The 24,124-nt window shown below is 37.7% G+C and overlaps 1 protein-coding gene across 1 annotated transcript in view; it reads left to right on the top strand.

Moving 5' to 3' along the window:
* The window catches only part of LOC135463687 (protein scribble homolog), an 85,105-nt gene that overhangs the window by 42,554 nt on the left and 18,427 nt on the right, over window positions 1–24,124 (top strand). The window contains 15 exon segments of the mRNA XM_064741066.1: window positions 307–384; window positions 1,165–1,275; window positions 1,986–2,063; window positions 2,412–2,504; window positions 3,743–3,760; window positions 6,927–7,007; window positions 8,196–8,954; window positions 11,851–11,961; window positions 12,396–12,455; window positions 13,378–13,494; window positions 16,057–16,173; window positions 17,008–17,070; window positions 17,441–17,662; window positions 21,071–21,142; window positions 21,753–21,821. Coding sequence (XP_064597136.1) covers window positions 307–384; window positions 1,165–1,275; window positions 1,986–2,063; window positions 2,412–2,504; window positions 3,743–3,760; window positions 6,927–7,007; window positions 8,196–8,954; window positions 11,851–11,961; window positions 12,396–12,455; window positions 13,378–13,494; window positions 16,057–16,173; window positions 17,008–17,070; window positions 17,441–17,662; window positions 21,071–21,142; window positions 21,753–21,821 — 2,049 coding nt within the window.

Genomic DNA, 24,124 nt, shown 5'->3' with positions numbered 1-24,124 from the left:
TTTCACAGCTATTGACGGAAAATAGGCATAATATAGAGGATTATTAAGACATATACAGTATGCTTCAAATATGAAATTTTTTTTCTCAAACCCAGGTCAGGTCATACCAAAGTTTAATAATGATACTTGTTGGTGCCTCGCTTGGGGCTCAGTGCAGAGAGGTTAGAGCATGGAAACACACATGTGGTTGGCCTGGTGTCAGTTTGATGTCTTTGGCATAATGCTTTTGTGGCGGAACACATTAATGAAAAATTGTGAAGTATAATATTAAAACTCAAGCGTACTTGTGCTGTGTTGTTGTTTTAGAGCGTGTTCATTTCTCGAGTAACCGAGGACGGCCCTGCTGAGCAGTGTGGCGTCAGAGTTGGGGACAGGCTCCTTGCAGTAAGTAAAGTCCAAAATAGGAGAGTTATTCCCTCATAAATTCAGTTTAAAAGTTGAAAAAAAATTAATTATAATCATAATCTTAATCAATAACCTATATGCAAGTTTGACGATAAACATTGGTGTATAAAACAGAAAGATTAGGTTTCTTAACATCTGAAAATATTTCAACCCAAATTAGACTACTGAAAGAGTGCCCAAAACTATTTGGCCCTTTGTGTATAAACATCTGCATTTGGTTACTGGGTGGAAAATTGTGAGCGTTTTGAACAGAACTCCACACAACTTGCTCATCAGTGACAATGATTCAAGAGCATGGGCTTAAACCAGGTTGTTGCACTTCTTCTCAAGGGAATATTCACCGTGTGTTTCTATTTACCTTGTAATTGACCTCAGTCTGTGGTGTATAGTGGGATATGGAAGATGACCAAAAATTTCAACCATATCTTAAATGGCACATTTTGTTGATTGTAAGAAGGTTATTTTGTGTTTGTTTGAAAAGTACATGTTAATTGATAACCTCTCGGCTAAAAATTTCAAAACCTATTCACAGCATTTATTTGCCTTCATTACTGTACTTTGGGGGCAATGTTTTTGGTCATTTACTACAAGTTGTTTTTTTTTGTTGTTGTTGTTAGGTTTTATGGAAAGTAGGACAATATCCTACTGACTAAAATTTTCAGCACCTTAGGAAGTAAAATTTTATGGCATTTATTTTTCTGGAGCGAAAATATGAGATCATTTAGTTTGTTTGTAATTAACGTGCTGTGTGTACCATAGGTCAATGGCATAGACTTGAGTCACGCTGACCATTATGAGGCTGTGGATGTTCTGAAGAGTGCTGGCAACAGCATCAACATGATCATCGGCAGAGAGAAGCCTATTGAAAAGGTACTGTGACCCTTGTGTTTTTTTATCTGGCCTGCACATAGTAGAGCCGTGACTTATGTCATACCCAAAGCATCAGCGTCAGTATGCATTAACAGGGAAAGCAGCGTTAAAGTAAATGATATGGCTGGTGTCTTAAAGTACCACATGTATTGAACTGAAGTTTTACATAGATGTAAAGCACAATGGCATGAGGGCGATGTTCCATTGCTGATGCTCTGTTTGCGTATTAATTACCGTCTTCTATAAGCGACCTTGGCCTCCGTGGCTCAGTTAATTAGCGCACTAGCGCAGAGTAACGACGCAGGAGCCTCTCACCAATGTGGTCGCTGTAAGTTCAAGTCCAGCTCATGTTGGCTTCCACTGCGGCTGTACGTGGAAAGGTCTTCCAGCAACCTGCGTTTGGTTGTGGATCTCCCCCAGGCCCTGGCCGGTTTCTTCCACCACAATACTGGCCGCTGTCGTATAAGTGAAATATTCTTGAGTACAGCATAAAACATCAATCAAATCAAATCAAATCTAATCTATAAGTGTCCTCTTGGGTAACCATGCACTACCAAATCCAAGTTTTAAATATATTAAAGTGTTTAGGTTTGTTTCGACCTTTTTTTCCAAATACATGTAACTCTTGTTATATTATTCGTTATCTTTTCACCTGAAGGGTGGAAGCACAAACATGTAATTAAGGTAAATGTTGTCTGAACCTGTCACAGAGTCCAGAAGAGTTTGGCAAGACAGGCAGTGCTACTGTGACCTTTACACCTGAACCTGACATGGAGGTCAAGACACAGGTGAGCTAACGAGTTTACTTTTCAGCAGGTGAGCTCAGAAATAGGGTCAAGATGTTTGATTTGATGTTTTGTCTTACACCATGGAAAACTTTATGAAGTGATAAAAAAATCTGGAGTGAGTGGTCCTGGAAAAGTCAGGGAAAAGTCCTGGAAAATCATGGTCTCTGAGGATAAGTGATGAAAAGGGTCATGATAAATTTAATACATTTGAAATATCTCATGTGTACAGAGTAAACTCATTTTGTGATTTTATCAGGTGCAGTGTGTTACATTGCCTCTTGCTCCACATTCAACCGCTTGGCTCACCAGCAAACAAAATAATTTGAAAACCTTTTAATGCATTTTCAGACAATTTCCACCACCCTTGATCGGGACCAACACGGTCTAGGGTTTAGCATTGCTGGAGGACGAGGTTCTGTCCCTTACAAGGGTAACGACAATGTAAGTATTAGAATTTCCTCCCTTAGTGGCAGTCTTCTGGCTTCACTGCTGTTAAATGTTTGCAACAGCTTTGTGGTGGGACAAACATGGCCTGCTGAGCAATTACGTAAAATGGTGGTGTTCATCTTTTTTTTATTATAATTCTTTGAAGTGAAGTCAAGCTTGTATTGTATTTATGCAGCTGAAACCATATTCAGTTTATGTTTTTATTTTATTTTTCCTTGTAAAATACATGTACTTTCTTTTAATGGTAGAATGAAGATTTGATGACTTCAAAAAATTATACTGTTTTATTTAAGGAATTACTGTGAATTAGGAAAGCTATATGGTGTAGAGATAACATGTGATCAGATCTTGTTAACTGAGCAATTATAGCTATGTGGCATTATTTAAAATTTTCTACTAAAACTTTTTAGTTTTGTTAGTAAATTTTGCAGGAGAAACTGTTTCAAAAAAATCAAAAACTGTATTTTTTCTTATTTGACATATGAATGGACATAATCTAATGTGAGATTTATCTGTTCTGAAAAATTGTAGAAATTCTGCCTTGTTTCATTTATCTTCTTTTCCAAGAAGTGGATGTTCCCTGGCATAATTTGCTCTCCCTGTTGCATGGTTATTTTTAATGGCTGCCCAGAATTCTTTTGCCTTCAGGTCTGCGTTTTCAGTCATCACTAGATGTTGCTTTCATCTTATAGCTCTGACTTTTTTAATTCCCTGAAACTTTTACTTCTGAATGTCTGAAATTGGTACCTGGCTTTCTGGTCATTTCTCAGTTGGATAATGATATTATTAAAATTGGATCACTTGGAAACAAGGGCACAGAAATACAATATCTGCCACTAATAAAGTCAAGTTGGTTCATTCAGGAATGAGGATCATAGTAAAAAAAATATTATAAAAAAGATCAAGGAAATGCAAATGGAATTCAGAGCAATCAATTACATTTTAGTATTTTAATTATCTAATGAGTTGCTTGCATAGCAGATTTTTAGTTTGGATCAAAAATAGTGGGTAAAGTTTTTCAGGCAAAAAATAGTCATCCAAGGTCACTACAAATATTTTGGTGAAGTGATGACAGGAAGATTTCCTAGAAAGAAAAAACTAATTAGTTAACATTTCACCTGTCTCTCTGTCAGACATTAATTTTGACCAATCAGGTGCCTGCTATTCTTTTACCCCTGATTGATTTTCAAATCATCATCAAAGGGACATAATTCTGTCTTTGTTTTTACCAGATATACTCTTTTCTTGAGGTTAGTACCCGAATGTGTGAACACTCTTTTCCTTTGGTTCCATTTTAAAGCATGGACTCCTAGAATTTTGTTTTTAGCCAATTAGATTGTTTGTTAGTGAGTGATTTTGCATAAATGTTCTATTTTTTTTTTTTATTGGCTCTGAAGAGCTATTCAGATTTCAGCATGTTTCCATGGTAAAACCAGAGTGTACAGTATAACACTGAATGTACCTAAAAGCTGACACCTGTGTACTAGTTTTAACAGCATGCCATCAGATTGAAAACGTACATTTACATGTAGAAATTTATGATGTTTCATGGGCACAGTATTGTCAAAATATAAAGGCACATGTTGTCATGTTTTTTTTTGATGAGACCTTCCATTTGTTCACTTTTACATGCATCAAAGCATCTAGTGAATACTATAGGAGAAAGAAGTCAAAATATCTGACTTACTTACCAGGGCAACAAACGCCATCACTCTTGGGTGCACAGTGGACAGTGACCTCACAAAAGTCAACTCTAGGTCCCAATAGTCACAGACTAGATTAAAGGACCTAAAATTTTGCCAAAAGAATTGCATTTATAGAGGCAAATAAATGTCCCCAATGTTAGTTTTAGTGCTGTAACTCACATTTTTCCAGTAAAATATCATCCTCCTCGCCAGATGAACTTACTTACACTTTTTTAGGGTCGGTAGAGCTCTTATAATGAGGCTAGATGTACAGTTTGGTTTTTGGGCGAAATTTTGGGTCATTTCCGATAAAGTGAAGTGACATCGACTCTGAGCCTTTCAGCTGTTGATCCAATCAGAATCTTGTTTCTTTTATTTGGGAAGTCACATGTAAGTGGTCTCTTTCACACATTTGCAAGTTGAAAGGAACTATTTTTATTGGTACAGCCACAAAGGTTTTGCCGTTTCAACGAACATGCGGGAAACTAGAGTTCCGTCAAGTTAGCCTGGGCTACAAGATGTGAGTTTTGTGAGATTTGATGTGCAGGTGATTTAATTCAGGCCTACAGAGCTGGATATCCCGAAAGTTAAGACGGCTACAGGTTAGCTCCAGTTTCCCCAAAGTGAAAAATACATTCACTCTGTATTGTCGCCGTAAGGGTGTTGGTCCGTTGGTATATTGGTTGGTTGGTCAGATTTTTAGATGTCCTAACTTGAAACATGAATTAGTCAGTCAAATTGTTGACCTTCAGTCTGTTAACATTAGCCGAATAGCCATTCATTTAATATGGTGTCTGAGTGCAAAACGACATCGACTTTTTGTGAGATGTCATAGCTTCTTCAAATTTGTGCATATTTTTTGGCCACATTCATACTTGTAATGTTTTTTGTTTGAGTGTTCTGATTTTATCTGAGTGTGCCTCAGAATCTGACTTCTCTTAATTGCATGTATTGATTGTTTGATTTTTGTTTTTAGAAAGGTATTATAATTACATGCACTGAATTTGTCTTCCACTTGTAAGAACAATTTCGTGAAGATGATGTCTGACACTAGTTAGCTTTCACAACTTACAACAAGAGATTTTTTCTTGTTTTTTACATATTTTACAAAGACACTTATTCCCAGTTAAAAAAGCTTGATGTCAGGATGTTTCTCAGTTAATGCCCGGCAAAGTGCTGTGGTTTCCATCAGAGTTGGACAGGTTTCTTCCATCCATAAACCTGACATACCACCAGTTCTTTTAGCTAGGTGTAAAACATCATTGAAACAAGTGAATGTAAAAATTGATGGAAGTGTTAGGTGTTTCTGGGCGCATCACCTGGCAGGTAAACCATTGCTGAGTGAAATCAGTGAGCAATTAACCCGCTATCTGCATGTTCCTCTGAATGCAAGTATTTATGTGCAAAGCTTTAGATGTGAATTGCAGCAGTGTGTATTTTGTTTGTTGAATGTTTTGTAATATTTTTGCAATATACATGTAGCATGGTATCTTAAGCGTGATCCGAAGCATGGCTCCAAATAGATTTATGTCAAAACACCATTTTTCTTATGAAGTTTGTATGACTTGAAATTTTGAAGGCATCTACATGTATGCATGTTGTTGTGTTGAAAAGTATTGTTGAAGTCTATGTATTTTATATTTTTCATTGCAAACCTAAACTGGCTCTTATCCCACTTAAAGTACACTTTTGAAAAATGTAGAGGGGATGAAGGTGTTTAGCACATTTGTACAACCTCTCACAAATGTGATGGCTGTGATTACAGGCTCAGCTCATGTTGGCTACATTTCCAGCTGTAAGTGGGAAGGTCTGCAGCAACCTGCGGATGGTTGTAGCTTTCCCCCGGGTTCTGCACGGTTTTTCTCCTGCCCTAATGCTGGCCGCTGTCGTATAAGTGAAATATTCTTGAGTACGGCGTACAACACCAATCAAACAAAACACATAAATAAAAAATTTAGCATGGATTTAAGAAAATCGTAATGTTTGTCTTGTTCTGAGTAGGTCTGGATCAGAAATAACATTCCCTGAAGAACCAAGAAGGGATGCAATGGTTTCAATTTTTCCAAAAACTACTGTCCAGAAGCATTATCTTGAAAGGATGTCAGAATTGCGGGAAAAGAACAAACAGTATTTGTCATAAATGTGTTGGGCATGTTAAAATGCAGTTTACAAAGCACAGAAAGGCCTTGAGAATAGTACTTTTTGTGCCTTTTTTGTTTTTCTGATAAGAAATTAGTCAGTCTTTAAAGTGGCCCTGTAAGATGGATGGATCAATCAGAACCAACCAGAATGTGTCACTTTAAATATGCTATATTTAGGTAAAATATAGTACACCTGACAATTCATGGTTATGACGAAGGACACCTATTTTGTTTAATCAGCATAATTCTGACTGCCATTGTTAATATTATTCAAAATCTTTGCATTCTTCCTTCAGTGTATAAATGCAAGTTTAAATAAATAAGTCAGAAATAGCAGTATGGTGTCATTGTAATTCTAACCATTTACATGTCCTTCATCAAGATTTTTGAATGGAAGGAGATCGCAGGTTGTTGTAGAGGGAGGTAACCAGTTCTGTAACATGCATAAACTTGAAGTACTACATGTATCATGGTTACACTGAGAGATATTTCCATGTAAGATTAAATTGTACACATGGTGTAGGTTGTTTTTGTCATTAGAGGTGATTTTGGCATGTCCTTGTCTCTGTAAGATAAACTGACTCTTTCAGGCTATATATATTTCGCGCGTCGTAGATGGAGGAGCGGCGCAACAGGATGGAAAACTTCGCATCGGCGATAGAATTATTTCGGTAATTCTCTCCTTGTTCTGCATGGTTGGATTGGTCATGATTTTTACTACTTTTCTTTTGTTTGTTAAAGTTGTTTTATTTCTCCCTTCCTCCCCATGGTTGCTTTTGTTCTTTTTCCCCCAACATTCGCAAATGCCAACCTTTCCTCACAGTTTTTCAACCATTCATGAATCTTACTAAGCTTCCAAGATGATACATCGTTTTTTTCTTTTATCACATACATATGAAAAATGGTTTTGTGTAAGATACCTCACCTTGTAACAATTTACATGTCACACCTGTTTCGTTGTCGTGAAAGTATTACTAGGTTTGTACAATTTGTTCATTTCAGGGCCACTTTCACTAATCTTCGTAAGACAAATTCCTTGCAACAGTTTTTTTTTTAAATGTCTAGCAAGGCAGTGTGATTTTTAGGGAAATTTACAAAAAATTTAATTATACAAAGTTTTGTGGAAGTGGAACAAGATTTGTGTTGTGTGGTACTTTCTGTATGAGTTTGGGAACAAAGCTTCGTATTCATAACAATGAATTTCATGTATATATTGCTTTAGTCTGATTAAATCAATGCATCATTGTGTTTCATTAAAATTCCCCTTTTAGCCATGGTGTTTATTTTCAGTAGCGTGAAAGATCTAATGTGGATGAAATCACGAGCTGTGTTTTACTTGTGCACGTTTATTGCTGTCGTTAACTTGCCTCATTGTCCTGAATGGGTGCACAAGAAGCCCACTGGTTTCCATGTGAAATGGTATGGGCTTTGGATGACATAATGCACCTTCTGTTTTGTACTCATTTTTGTGAAATATTGATCTTAAACTTTAACTGGTGTATTGCTGCTCTTCTGGGTTAGTGGAAGACATTTCATTTGGAGTCTGTTTACTAAATAATCAATATTCCAACTAGATGTAACAGGCTGGATAAGTGCGTTTTTGGTGTTTCTCGCCATTCAGTTCGCACTTATCCCTCTTCTGACACCATCAATGCAGATAGGTGTCATTAACAGTCTGTTTTAGGTTGATGAGATGTAGTTCTTGGATTTGATACTTACATTCATTTGCTGAATTGCAACAATCTATCTATACTTAATCAAGAAATGTGGCTGAAGTTTAGCCTCGATTAACAGTTAAATATGATAAGAGCAAGTTATTAATTTCATGCGGTTTCTTGCATGTGTTTTTTTTTTTGCAGATAAATGGCATTGATATGTCTGATGCTCGGCATGATCAAGCAGTGGCCTTGTTAACAGGACTGGACCGCAAGATAGACCTTGTGGTCCAGCGGGAAGAACTTGTCCCGAAGGAGAACACCGGGCCGTCTGTGCAAACGGAAGACGTCACGACAAACAAACAGCCAGTGACTCCGCAGAGAGTAACCTGGAACCAGTCCTCCCACACTGCCACACGTTTTGCTCCAACGATTACCAGCCAGTCACCGGTGACCATCAACCAGTCCACTCTTCAGTCGTCCCCGGCAACGTCTCCGCCCTCGGTCAGCCAATCACACACATTGCAGCTTCATGCGACGCCAACGGTTCAGTTCCAGGCTCCTCCTCCTTCATCATCTCCATCATCCCAGTCATCATCGTCATGGAAACCGCCGGCCATGACCACTGTTCAGCCACCGCGCTTTCACTACCCTGGGTTCAGTCGGACTCAGCCAGCAACAAACTCCGCCGATGTTGCCCCATCCCCAGTTGTCTCCCCTCCCCAGCCATATGCCCCCTCAGTGACAATGCAATCCTCCCCTGTTGTACGCCCAGTGACGTTAGAAAGGGAGGCGGCCCCTCTTAGCCAGACTCTACCCAATGACTCCTCTCCCCCTGTGAGGGAAACGAGCACAAATGCCTCAACTATAACTGTGTATAGAGACACTGTCACCAAACCAGCTGTGGATGTGGTGAACCATGTCAGTGAACTGGCAGAGCATGTTCATCCTTACCCTGTGGAAGTGAGTATGAAACTGTGCTGTTCTTGGTGTATCATGAAACCAATTAAACTGTGCTGCTGTTGTAGAAGTCTTGGTTATGGTGCTAAACAACAGGCATATACATGTGCCCTAAATGACCTGAAATTTCTACAACAAAAGTGCATTTTTAGGGACATATAAATGCAACAAAACATTATTTTTCGAGCTGAAACTTACAATTTTCCAGCAGAATATAATCCCATGTTCCAAGCAAACGTCAAAACACCTTTCTAAAATCAGTAGAACTCTGAGAATCAGGAATAATGGGGAAGTTAGTCATGGGTGAAATTTATGGTCATTAAGGGTAAATATACAAGTAAATAAAATGAGTTATGTTAAGGTTAGATCTGTAATTCCTGTGAAAATGAGTATGAAGCTATCCTTGGTGTAATCAGACACCAAATTACTTTAATATTAGATTAATATGTTAGAGTAATTGTTGTCATTTCTTGTGTGTTTTCATTTCTTGAGCTATTAAAGGAATATATTAGAGTAGGTCTCCACAGTTACCCTAATCTTGGTGTAAGCTTACACCAAGTCAGTTCCTAAATCTGAAGAGTTTTGTATGTATGAAGAGTTCAGGCTCAAAGGCATCTAATCGCTATTATTGCCAAGACATCAAAAAAACTGTATTCATATCAAGTAACCTTTTTCGATAAATTCGCATTTGTTCTGTCAACTCTGTGATAGGTGGATTGTTTACACCTAACACCTAATGTACTTGGCCAAGTGGTGAAGGTGCTTGCCTTTGATCTCTTGATTACCCAAGGAGTTTTGTCCTATTCTCAGACTTTTTACTGCGTGATTTTACTGCTTTCATTCTTCTTAAACAGTTAATGGGCAACTCGTAAAACTCCTTCCTGTCTGTATCAAGACAGCCGAAAGCTGTGAACTCATTTGTGCTGTACTTTATTACGTCACAATTATTGGTGTATTTGGGCTCATATACGAGGAACACACTGCAAAGTCAAAAAAGAAAAATGTTATTTAGACCTGCTTCACACTGTCGCAGGTCCTTCTTCACACTGTCGCAGGTCCTTCTTCACACTGTCGCAGGTCCTGCTTCACACTGTCGCAGGTCCTGCTTCACACTGTCGCAGGTCCTGCTTCACACTGTCGCAGGTCCTGCTTCACACTGTCGCAGGTCCTTCTTCACACTGTCGCAGGTCCTGCTTCACACTGTCGCAGGTCCTTCTTCACACTGTCGCAGGTCCTGCTTCACACTGTCGCAGGTCCTTCTTCACACTGTCGCAGGTCCTGCTTCACACTGTGGCAGGTCCTTCTTCACACTGTCGCAGGTCCTGCTTCATGCTAGCGCCACCTCATGGTATAAAAACATATGCCGCTGCCTCATTGTTTGTAGATGTACTCTCCTGACCTATTGAATTGTGTTTTACCTGATTTTACTTTGTCAGTTATGTACTTTAGTTTTTAGCTCACGTGTATGTAGTACAGGCGTAACTTAAGTCATACCCTGAGTGTCGGCGTCCAGTAATACAGAAAGTAATGTTAAACAAAATGTTAGGGGTGTTATCTTAAAAAGGACTGCAGGTATCGAGCTCAGGGTTTGCACACATGTGGAAGAGAATGGCATGAGAGGGATATTCCATCTTTTATTTGGTGTGTATATATTAAATACACTAAATTACTGAATTCCTGACTTAGTGTATTGTGTGCTAGAATCACGGTTAAACAAAATGTTATTGTTCGTGTCTTGAAAATTATTGTGTGTATTGACCTGATGTTGATGCTGTGTGAGGATATTAATTACCATAAATTACCAATTTGATGATTTCAGTTTTTTAAGCATTGAGCTTAAGTTAAGCATTCATGTGTCTCATACAGGCGAGCTCTTCAATAGCCTTGCTACCAATTCCAAGTTGATAACATGCTTATTTCTTTAAGGCATCATTCATGCTAAGATTTGTCAATTTGACAATTATCCATATGTACTACTGGTCACGTGGAAATTGCTCAGTACCAGTTGATTCAAGCTGAATTGAACCTGAATTTTTTTTGCAGTGACCAGTTTGCCGGCAAAGCCTCATCGCAAACTATAGTATTAAGTTTGTGTTTAATGTTGGACTTCATGTAGATTTTAATAAACCTGTAGAATGGTGACCAGACAATTTGAATGCTAGTGGTTCGTAGCTGGGCCTAGTTTCAACTTCTTCAAGGCTGTAGGCTACATACAAGGAGCTTGTAACTATCACTGTGACCTTTGTACGCATGATAAATGTGAAATGCTCAGGTGTTTTAAAATTTAACTTGGTGTTGATAACTTTAGACTGTTTTATTTTTGTGTTGTATTAAATGCATAGCATATATTTGACTAGAAGTAAAGTGTACACATCTGGACAATTTGTAATTTGAAAGAATAACATTATAGTAGAAGTAAGTGACACTTTGTAGCATCCATGAATAAGCCAAGAGCACAAGAGTGTCATTCTAAAGTGGAAGAAAAATTAGAGCCTTACAGTTTTGTACATGATGGACGTCTGCATGTCATCTTTGAAGATCTAAGCTAAAGTGGCATGATGGAAAAAATTGTATTATCCCACACTGATGTGAAAAGAGAAGGATCTTTAGAAATGTCTGTCTGGTGCCATAATTCCTCCAAATTTTGCCTGGGGTGTTATTTTCATTTGATTAGTCATTGGTTCTCATGCAAGTACCTCAAATGATTTCTGATTTTTGATAAATGTTTATGTGCAGAGTCAACTTTTTGCTTTTTAGATCAAGCTAGAAAGTCATTATTATACAATGCAAATACGTTCATACATAAGTTGTACATATGTAACATCAGATATAAATTCTTTTCTTTTATGTTTTTTAACACCTTGCCTGACTAACATTTGTTGTCGTCGTATGTGAACAGGAAATCACCATCTGTAAAGGTGGTGGTCCTCTAGGCTTGAGTATAGTAGGGGGTAGCGATCATTCCAGCCAGCCGTTTGGGGCAGATCAGCCCGGAGTATTTATATCAAAGGTGAGCCAATGGCACCATGAAACTATCTTCATTTATTTATTTTGTTAAGTTTTTTTCACATGTATTGATCAATACTGTATTTGACCCTTAGTTTTATCCGGGACTATGTTGTTCATCTTGTCTTCTGAGAGGTGTATTTACGTTAGTCAAATATTTTGGGGTCAGTTTGTATGGTAGGATGATATGTTGTAAGTTTCATGTCATAAAGTAATATTTGATGACCAAGATTGCCATATACTCTTTCTCGGGGAAAGGTTGGCATTAGGTGAAATACTGTATTTTATGTTCTGCTCAGGCTAAAGAAAAATGTTGATGGAAACCAGGGTAACCACATAAATAATAAATAAATATGACATAACAAATGAAACTTCATCTAATATTGTCCTTTGTTGTACAGCTATCCTCTGTATAAATTGTTCTCATTTTGGTTGTAGATTGTTCCTGATGGTGCTGCAGCTAAAACAAAGTTAAAAATAGGAGATAGAGTTTTAAGTGTAAGTATTCAGAAACAGTGTTCTCCAACATTGGTTGAGTGTAAGCATTGTGGAAATGGAAGCAGATGTTTGATTGAAAACATTCAGATGTAGAGGTTTGAGTGTAATTTTCTGAAATACAGGGGATAGTAGAATGTTGGATGCGGGTATGCATTCTTATACAATGCAAATCTTCAACCTCAAACATTTTTTAAGTGGAATTTATGCATATAGTTATTATACATTAGTAATTATTTCTATACACCCCTTCGTTCGCTCAGAATATTGGTTGCAGAGGTTTTTAAAAAGGCTGAAGAATTAGGGTAACTTTCAGTGGTAAATACTACGAAGTTGTGCTGCTGTTTATTCAAGACATTAAGTTTTAAACAAAGTGAAGTTTTGCACATTGAAACTTTCCATATGAGTACTTCGTTGTTTTGCAATGAATACTTAGTGGAATCTTGCTAATACATATGAATACACAACATAATAGTGCCCTAATTCCTCAGTCTTTTCAGACATTTTGAATTTGATTTGGAGACAGATTTACATTGGTTGGAGTAACCAGATTCAGGGGCTTCACAAAAAGTGTAATTTTATCCTGTCTACACCCACTGCTGCCTTGAGAATATCCTTGAATAAGCACTTTTGCAAACCGGCGGAAAGGTTGAACAATTACAGTACATACATGTAGTTCAGTGTGAGAATTCAGTGTGAGAAAACTTTCCAGGCATCCTAAGCGTACCTACTTCGTGATCCGAGTGTTCAAGATCCAAGAATGTGTTTTGATCAGATCAGTAGATGGTTGTGTTGTCCCGAGCAGATAAAAAAGGGGGATGTAGGAAAATGCCATTTTCTGTCGAGGTCTGCTGGTGTCTAGGAGGTCCATGTTCAATACTCCCTGGGAGTTTGCTCACCTGTCTGTGATGTTTGTTGATTACAGGTAAATGGTAAAGATATTACCACATGTACACATCAAGAAGCTGTTATGGCCCTCATATCACCAGCTTTTGAAATTAATCTTATAGTTCGGCACGACCCGCCTCCAGACGATCTTGAGGTAAGAACGTTGCTGGGAAATCTCCTCGCAAGAATCTGTTCACTCTGTCGCTCTTCTGTTGGCTGGAGACTGTCCTTTCTCATCTTCATTTCCTGCCATGTTATCAGAAAATTGTTTTCATTTTATGTCCTCCTTGGTTAGGTTCAGGTGTCTTCGGATGTCATCAGAATTCTACATAGTTTCCGATCCAGACGTTGACACCAGTGAATCCTGAGCCGGGATTTTGGCTGGAATTTATGAAACGACAACCGGTCAGAATCTGAATCAAAATCTAAATAAAGTGAAAAGTTACATGCTTTATTTTATTTAAAGTTTGGTATGTAAAAATACATTTTCAGAAGTATTTGCTTTTTTCTGGAAAGAAATAAATAAATATTCACAAAGAAAATTAAAGTTGCTCTTTAAGGTTGATGAATCAGTCAAAATTAAGCAAAATTTTTGCTTGAAAATGCTGAACTTTAGATGAACTTCAGTTTTCATCACACTTAGTGTGTAAAATAGTGCTGTCAGAGGTAAATGTACGGACCACCCACTACAAAGGGCAAACCTCCACTCCAGCTAAATGTACAGACTGCCCACTACAAAGGGCAAACCTCCACCCCAGCTAAATGCACAGACCACCCACTACAAAGGGCAAATCTCCACCACTGCTAAATGTACGGACCACCCACTACGAAGGGCAAACCTCCACTTGTATGCTTGGCCTAAGGCCAGACTGTGTGTAAAGTTTGGTTCAGATTCATAACTTTTTCTGCAGAGTTGCGGACAGACAGATCTGTAGACAAATAAATGCCACCTCCTTTAATTTGTGTACATATTGCCACATGCATTCTCCCTGTGTTATGGATGCTGTATTTTTGACATTGCTTTGGTATATGAGTGACCATTCTTCCTAGTCCTCTTCTCCTCTCCCATTCTTGTCCTAGTCTCAAGAAGGTCGTGCTGGGAATGAAAAACTGCATACTTTTTTATGTACTTGTGGTCCTCTGTTCTCCATTTTACTTGGGATTTATCATTGCGAGATTTTATTTTCACTACTCACTGCTTCACATTGCATCAGCTTTCTGTGTAATACATGTTTGCGGGCTCGGCTTTCCTCATTTTACATTAAACCATTATCTTCTCCCCTTGTAAGTCGGACTAGAAACATCGTAGTGTTCCTTGGTTTATGGAGTCAATGTTGTAGTATTGCTTTAACCATCTCCATAGTTGTATTAATCTATTTATTCATTTCTCGTATAGAATAGCATAAAGTACACACATATTGTGGCATGATGGGTGAGAGACTTTGGATGTAGAATCATTCACCCGGCTATGTTGCCTTCAATACAATACAAGCAAGCACACAAAAATACAAGCATGTATTCCTTTGCTTGGTCTGAATGTTATCAATGTTATCATTCTGATGTGAAGTCGGGCCTCCGTGGCCAAGGGAGTTAGTATGTTAGCACAGCGCAATGATGCAGGAGCCTCTCACCCAGACATTCACGCTGGCTACCTCTTGTGGGCAGGTCTTCAGCCAGTGGGGTTCAGTGGGTTTCCGCTGGGCTCTGCCCGGTGTCCTCCCACCCCTAATGCTGGCCACTGTCGTATAGGTGAAATAATCTTTAGTACGGCATGAAGCCGCAATCAAATAATTAATATATCTAGTCAGACAAAACTGTTTGTTGTTTTCTGACATTTTGTTACTGAATTACTGCCAGTGTAGTGTTAGACCTTAATCAGTCATTCATTCATTTATTCAGAATTGTTCATAATCAAGATTTATTTCAGTGCCTTAGTGAGCTAAGTGTTTCAGTGTGTCAGTGGTTGTGAGCTCTGCAATATTTTACTGCTTTGCTAACGAAACTGCCATTGTAAGTTTCAGTGATTCACATGTAGTGTTTTCTGTTTAACACTTCAGTGAGAAGTTTAGTGGGAAACAAACCACATGAGATATAAAAAATCTAATCGGCTGATTTTGTGGTGGTCTTAATCTTTTTCCCCTTTTTCATAATAAATGATCAAATAAATAACAATTCATGTGTTAGTTTTTGTTAAAAATGTGATGTGTTGCATCTAAAAATATGCACAAAAAGGTTTATTTTGTGAGTACAAAACTGGGGCATTATGTCTGTCTTCTTTAACCAATCAAAATTGTTGGGCAGTACCTTTAATGTGTTAAATTGTCCAATCAGTCCTTGGTAGTAATTTGCTGTTTTGCACGTTTTTGCCATGTTGTCAAACCAGGCGTTTCTAAAAGAGAGGAAATACATGTTTGATGTCAAATTGGCCTATTGCTACCCAAACTCAAGAGACTGATTTAAGACTCTCTGTTTTAGTCTTTGAGTTTAAATAAAGATGTCATGAAAATTTTCAGCTGCAGTTTCAAGTCCTGAGATTTGCCAGGTACATGCACCTAGCAAAGGTCGGTGTCTTTCTAAAGACAATTTCCTCCACCTGAAAACCTGGCTGCTTTCGTATATAAAGTGAAAAAATGTGGAAATATTTGAAGCTTTTTTTCTCCCTAAATTCCCATCATTATTGTTCATCTCGATATTCTGACTGATTTCTGTGTTGCAGGAATTAACTATTCTTAAAAAGCCTGGGGAAAAGTTAGGAATGAGTATTAAAGGCGGGTCTCGTAGTTACCCCGGCAACCCACTAGATAAATCAGATGAAGGTATTTTTATTTCAAAGGTGAGTTGTACAAACTTCAGATATCATGTATTTATGCTATTTTTAATTCATAATGTGTGTAAGGAAAATCATTGAATCAGATTACAAAAACTGTTCACCAGTATGAAAATGAAAATTTTTATTCTGATTCAGTCTTTTTTTACCACTGCTAAAAATGGATTGAGATCCAGGTTTCATTGGCCAATACCAAATTTGATTCAGATTCAAGTTTGTTTACGAATACAAACATTTGGTTCAGAATTCAGTTTTTCTTGACCTATACCAACGTTGGATTCGGTACTGTTAAACCCCACCTGTGTTGTGATAATATATCTGAGGCCCCTTGCAGCTCATTGGCTATACTCCAGCTGCTTGGCTTCAAAGAGAAAAGACTTGTATTATTATTACCCCTGTGACGAACAGGTGATCCATTTCATAATGTCATCCTCTTTTCGTTGTCAGTTGTCTCATATTGTGTTCTTGGCTTTCATTGATTTATACAAGCTAGAATCTAGCTATTCTTGATTTGGCTCCAACTGAGGGAGGGAGTAAGGAGATTGGCCAAGTACTTGTCAAACGGCAGTGGTTTACTGCTGTCTTTTAGAAGCCAGATTTATAGCTGTCAGTCAAATTTTGACATCCTGGGCCATTTACTTGAAATTAATAAATAAAATTTAATATTCATCGCACTTCGACATTGGCGTTCAGGATGTAGCAGAAAGTGCAAATTACCACTGGTGCATTATGGCATTGAACGTGAATTGAGTAAATAATTTTGTCTTTAAAGGAATAGAATACAAACGGACGTCCATGTTGATATTCCTTTTATTTTCTGTGATATTTTTGCACTTTCAGATTAATGATGATGGGGCAGTTGCTAGGGATGGCAGGTTAAGTGTTGGCCAAAGGATTTTAGAGGTATGGGATTTTCAGCTGGTTAAAATTTGGTGCTTTTTCTAAAATTTAACAGAAAAAATGACCCCCCCCCCCCCCCCCCCCCCAAACAAAAAAATTTAATTTGAGAATTCGGTAACTTTTTCTACAATTTTGAAACACTTCTTTAAAAGCGTGCCCCATAATTCAGTATAACCATGATTTCAACAAAATTTGTCTTGCAAAGAACCCTAGAGGTAACTGTTGATGAGTCAGCAATATATACTTTTGGTTGGAAAAACTCTGGTTTCCTTCCACCATAATGCTAGCCACTGTCGTATAAGTGAAATAGTGTTGAATGTGACATGAAACACCAGTCAGATAGATAAATAATATAATACTCTTTCCCCCTCAGGTAAATGGTCAAAGCTTACTGGGTGCATCCCATCAGGAGGCAGTGAGAGCGCTGCGAAGCGTAAGCGAAGAGATGAGGATCATGGTCTGCCACGGCTATGATCCCATGGAAATTGAGGTTAGCTCCCCTACCACGCCACTAGGGGGCATGCTGGAAAGGTCACATCATGATTCGTTGTCCAGCATAGACAAGGACGATGAAGAACATCTCATCATTAAACAGGTCAGACAGTCTGAATTTTGATTATTTTTTGTGTTTTTTGTAAGGAACTGCACTTTCATGAAATTCGTTGAAGAAATGAATTTCCGATCATGAAAAGGGTGTTTTTATTACATGTATTAATTTGATTCATGGTGTGTGCTATTTTCATAATGAAACAAGATCATTCAAATTTTTTGTGGCAAACGTTGGTCTTTCCTGTATCATATTCTAATGGTGGAAAAAAAAGCAAAAGCATAGTTGCAGTAAAACATGCAGGCTTTTATGAATTACTTAACTGTATAATAAAGCATGTGAGCTTACCATTGCGCTGAATTCACCCAGGAACAATCCATGATAAAGGAAACAAAGGAGTGGGAAAAAGAGGACAGATTGGTGAGAGTCTCTACCTTGTGACAATTCATACAAATGATCCCTTTCTTCTGGCCAAACACACTCTACTTTACAGATGCTTCCATTGTTTTGGCCATTCACAATCTGGGTTACAGATGTTTCCATCCTTGTGGCCAATCATACTCTGGCTTACAGATGCTTCCTGCCTTCTCGTACTCTGGTTTACAGACACTTCAGTCTTACTGGCCAATCGTTCTCTGGCTTACAGAAGTTTCCATCCTTCCAGCCAATCACACTCTGGCTAACTGGTGCTCCCTTCCCTTGTGCCAGTCATACTCTGGGTTACAGGTGCTTCATCCCTTCAGACTAATCATACTCTGGCTTACAGACACAACAGAATGGGTTATCCAATCAGATCAGCTGTTACAAGCTACAGCATTTGACCTAAAATTATGCTTACACCTATATCTTTGACGTCAACTGTTTGAGTTTTCCTGGGAAGAAATTCATCAAGCTTCTGAAGAAATTCCCACATGGCTCAATAAAGTGGATGAATCAGCCAGAAATTCATCAAGCTTCTCAAGAAATTCTCACATGGCCAAATAAGATGTGGACGAACCAGTCAGAATCAAGCAAAATGTATCACATGCAAAATGTATCACGTGCAAAATGTATCACATGCCAAATGCTAATCTGAGTTGAAATACAGTAATTTTTTGTCAAATACAGCTTCCATGTATTCAGGAAAAAATGTTCAGTATAACCAACAGCTATTGTTCTTAATTCATCAGAGACTGATTCCACAGAGTCAGCTTTGATATTGTACAGTTAATCATAACTTATAATGTGCAGGTATTTCATGCTGTGATGATTGTGTCTGAGCTCTGTGCTATTGACCTTTGATTGCGCACACAAATCCACCCCTCTGTTCAAGATGGTGTTCACTGGGCTATCTGCTTTCCTCCACTCATCAGTCTAACATCATGTAGATAAATGTTAAATTAATTTATAAATGCACTCAAGTTCATCTCTTATGGCTTAAAAGTGTGGAGTTGAAGTAAGTTTTAAAGTGTGACAGTAATCAAAACTTGCACTTTGGTTTTGCCTCCTGGAATGCTCCTCTCGCTTTTACAGCTTCCTATCTTGTCCCCTTGTAAGCTGATCCTCTCAGTCTGGCTTTGGGGAGAATATTCAGGGATGGACACAGAGTCCCGTTGTGTCCGTCAGAAGGACTCCTCTAGAAAATTAAATGATTTTCAAAAAAAATAAACATGATATGCTTGTTAAATTTATTCCAGGACTAATTCCCTGCTATATGTCAGTGACATACATCTTATAATAGGCACAGAAATAGTTTAAAATGACTGAGAATGCATCTGTGGCCTCCAGACCCCAGTCAATGTTGGTCCATTTTACCTCACTGCTCTGGGTGAAAGTTTTTCCAAAAATTTGAATAAGGATTCAGGATAAAATATCCTGGATCCAGCATATTAACATAATTTTAATCCTTTCCCCACTTGTTTTTTAAAGCCGGACTACAGTTGGGATAGTAATTTATCATCATCTTAATATGTAATTTTCCATGGAGCCTCCCAAAAAATTGATTTAATCAGTGTACATGTTCTGTAATCCTGTGAAGACAGAAGGTCTCAGGCAGTGTTTGTGGTCCTCGCTAGTGCATACAGAATATGGCTTGTATGTGTCTTTGCTCCATCTGCCAACGGTGCTGTTTACTATTTTGTTATTTCTTTATTTGTTTCACAATTATACATGGATATAAAATTTCATTCACTTCCAGACCAAAAGTGTAGAAATGTATGTGTGTTAAAAGCTTGAAATGGATGCCAGAATTTGTTGGAGTCCTGTGAGGCTGAAGTCCCTTTGTTAGTCGTGTCTAGTGTCTGAGCATGGCAATTTACTGTGGCAGCATTATATGTTGCAACAGGGATGCGCCTGCTAATTGGAGAAAGTATTGTGGTATGATTTAATAATGTTGAAAATAAACAGCGCCACAAGCTAAACAAGCAGTTAGGTAAGGGCTACATTTTGGAAGAAATAGGTGGGTGTACTGGCCTGAATTGATTACATATTCCTGCCCAGTTATAGCTCAGGTCACAGAAAACTCCCAGAGTGAATGACTTGGACATGACATGCTTTAGACAAGTGAAGTGCCAAAGTTACTGATTATGATTACCTGTTGCTGATTATGATTACCTGTTGCTGATTATGATTACCTGTCCCTGATTATGATTACCTGTCGCTGATGACCTGTTGCTGATTATGATTACCTGTCGCTGATGACCTGTTGCTGATTATGATTACCTGTCGCTGATTACCTGTTGCTGATTATGATTACCTGTCGCTGATAACCTGTTGCTGATTATGATTACCTGTCGCTGATTACCTGTTGCTGATTATGATTACCTGTGGCTGATTATGGTTCCCTGTCGCTGATTATGATTACCTGTCGCTGATTACCTGTTGTTGATTATGATTACCTATTGCTGACTGTGACTTCCTGTTGCTGATTATGATTACCTGTTGCTGATTATGATTACCTGTCGCTGATGACCTGTTGCTGATTATGATTACCTGTCGCTGATGACCTGTTGCTGATTATTATTACCTGTCGCTGATTACCTGTTGCTGATCATGATTACCTGTCGCTGATAGCCTGTTGCTGATTATGATTACCTGTTGCTGATTATGATTACCTGTTGCTGATTATGATTACCTGTCGCTGATAGCCTGTTGCTGATTATGATTACCTGTCGCTGATTACCTGTTGCTGATTATGATTACCTGTGGCTGATTATGGTTCCCTGTCGCTGATTATGATTACCTGTCGCTGATTACCTGTTGTTGATTATGATTACCTATTCCTGACTGTGACTTCCTGTTGCAGATTATGATTACCTGTTGCTGATTATGATTACCTGTCGCTGATGACCTGTTGTTGATTATGATTACCTGTCACTGATTACCTGTTGTTGATTATGATTATCTGTTGCTGACTGTAATTTCCCGTTGCTGACTGTGATTTCCTGTTGCTGATTGTGACCTGTTGCTTTGTTTCAGGAACGACTGCGTCAAGAGCGAGAACACCTTCAGGGTTTAGATAACTCACATCCAAGCCAGAATAGAACAGAGGTCAGATCTCAAGATATTTTTATTAGCGATAGCAGATCCAAGAGATCTGAGATCATAAACATACAAGTTCTCTTTATAATGGCATATATAACAATGAAATATCTAGCACAAAACTCAAGGGAACTAACATGCAGCCAGGTTAATCAGTTCCTCGAGCTGGAATATTGGATTATTCCGACATTGATAGAGAGGTTATGATAGTCGTGGTTTTCAGGTCCTTGGCCGAGTCCACGAAACCATTTCTGACTTAAGTGAAAATTTGAAATACAATCTTAAAGCTTATTTTTGGGCTGTTGAAATTGAAATTTTGTCTCCATCATCATTGTCATCTTTGAGGGAAAGTGCCTAAAATTTGACTTCCAGTGTCAAAAAGTATGCATCATAAAAAGTTTTTAAATCTTAATTCAGAAACAGCTTTGTGGAATCGGCCCCAGGTCTTCTTTAGAAGATAGCAAAACTTCAAGTGTTCTTGAGATCAGTCTAGATTGTTCTGTTACTCTCAGTATGAGATAAAATAGCTATCAAGTAAATGTTTTCCCCTATCAGAACACTTGTTTTTACATTACATTCAAATGTTTTCACCCATTATTTTTTGTTCCTTGTTTATCAGCCGTCACCAGAGAAAGATAGCATATCATCTGCTCACCTCACTGATCATGTGACCAGCGTGCCTCATGTGGTAAGTAACAGAACTTGTCATTGGTCCTAAACAACAATTGGAAATTCAGCTATCAAATGACATTGACATCCAACCAATCAGCACCATGATACCATTCGACACACAATACCAGCCAATCAACATTGAGGTTACGAGAGTGAGGCATTCTTTGGGAGGCTGGCTACCTTTTTTTCTGTTAAAGAATTAATGTTTTGCTTTGTTGTTTTTTTTCCCCCTTTAATTGTTGTCTTAACTCAGTTGTTTAAGAAATAATTGCATGATTGTTCTTTGGTTTAACACTTAATCTTAGCTTTACAAGTTTTTTGCTTTTAGTGCATTTTGAATTTCTTGAAAATCATTGTTGTGCATCCTGTTTGAAGAAAACATTTCTTTGTTTTACAATCCATTTTTAGAGTAGTAATAAATTGGAAGGTTTCTTGCACTAATAAGACAAAAGTTTATCTTTAAAGTGTACGGTATTTCTTAGCGAGCAAAAAACCTTCCACTTGATGATTTATTTTGTTATCCTTCCCCATTCTGTTATCCTTCGCCATTCTGTTATCCTTCCCCATTCTATTACTGTACATTTATGTGGAACTAATAACCTGCTGTATGTGTATTTATGTTTGAACTTGTCTGTATGTTTGTTTGTTTGTTTATTTGTATGGCTGGCTATGCAAATTAGGTTTTGTTAGTAGTATGCTTTGTGCCCTTAGAGGTAAGTCTGTATATCACACCTGTTAGGAAGATGGCACCTTGAAAACACTTTAAAAATACTTAAAAATAAAATTAAAAAAAAGGAATTTCTGTTAAAAAACTAACTACTTGCCAAAAAAATTCACCTCAAAAAGTGCATATGAAGAGGCCAATGAAGGTTCAAAATTTATTATAGGTGCTAAAAGTTACATTTTCCTCTATTACCTTCTGAGAATTCAGAAGACTGATCTGGAGTCAATATTACTCTCTGTGACAAAATGAATAAGTTACGCTAAATGACGTAAAATTTCGCCTGCAAAAGTTCAGTTTTAGAGGCAAATAAATGTCACAAAATATTATTTTTGGTGCTGTCATCTCATGAATATCATTCCCTTTTCCAAGAAAACCTCAAAACACCTTTCTAAAATCAATATAACTCTCAGAATCGGGAAGAATCAGGTAGTCATTGGGGAAATGTGGGGTTGAATTCAGTATGCTGTGTTATTTTTGCCTGTTTAGCAACAAGCTGTTAACGTGACACAATATCAATAGCTAAGTGGACTAAATCATAGTTGCGTATCTGGAGTATAATGAAAGGTTTTGGTTTACTAAAGCCACAGCAATTTTAATTGTCATTTCACAATCAGAATCAGTGTTTTTCTATGTCTGAGAAGGATGTAAATGTAAGAATGAAAAGTTAAAAATCATCTAATTTATTGAAAATGTGGATTATCCAGCCAATTGTTTCTATTGAAGATGTACCTACATGGCCCGATAGCCTGAAAATAAAGGTGGATAATTATATTTAAAAAAGCCTGAAGATCGAACAAAATAAAATGGTTAATTTTACATTTTATTTTTACTCTATTTTGGGCTTTTTGTAGTCAGCTTACTCAGAAAGCAGAGAATAAAATCGGAGTCACCTAAACCTACATTTCAAGGCAATAAATAAGAGTATGATTTAGACGTAAAATCTTTGATATTTCAGTTATAGTACTTAGGCATGTGGTGTTCAGGTGGCCTGTGTTTGTGGGATTTTTAGCATCATGGTCATTTATTTTAAATCCGTCCAATCTTATTTATGAAATTCCTTTACTTATGATTTGCCGCCCTTCCAATTAGAATTAAGAAACCTGTTACAGAAGACAGAAACATGTTATTCAAAAGAGTTAGAACTGACATACCTGTGGTGTCTCTTGACTCTGTGATTGGAAGTCCCATTCCTGTACAATTAGTCCTGTTAAGGATATATCATATAAAAGGTATGATTCAGCATATTTGTCTGACTGCAGTTGTGGAATTAAATAATGGAAATACTCCAGAGAATTTAGAAATTTTTTGAAATGAAATACATATGATTTATCGTTTTTAAGTGTGAGAGGATTTTATTGTCATTGCCATCCATATTTGTGTGCTGGTTAATTTTGCGAGTGAACGTAACGTGTGTTGAGAAGACCAAGTCATGATAACTCACACCTCAATTTAAGGCAAAGAAAACATTAAAATTGACATTCATTCTCGCTAAGACCACTGGAAGCTATATCAGGATAGCTTGTAATTTATAATAATATCTCTCTTTATTGATAGTTTGTACAAAGCTGTTCTTCCCCAAGGCCTTCACAGATGAA

Source organism: Liolophura sinensis, chromosome 3 (genome assembly GCF_032854445.1).
Source record: "Liolophura sinensis isolate JHLJ2023 chromosome 3, CUHK_Ljap_v2, whole genome shotgun sequence".
Classification (NCBI taxonomy): domain Eukaryota; kingdom Metazoa; phylum Mollusca; class Polyplacophora; order Chitonida; family Chitonidae; genus Liolophura; species Liolophura sinensis.
Note: the sequence above shows the minus strand (reverse complement) of the source record. Positions and strands in the feature narration are given on the sequence as shown.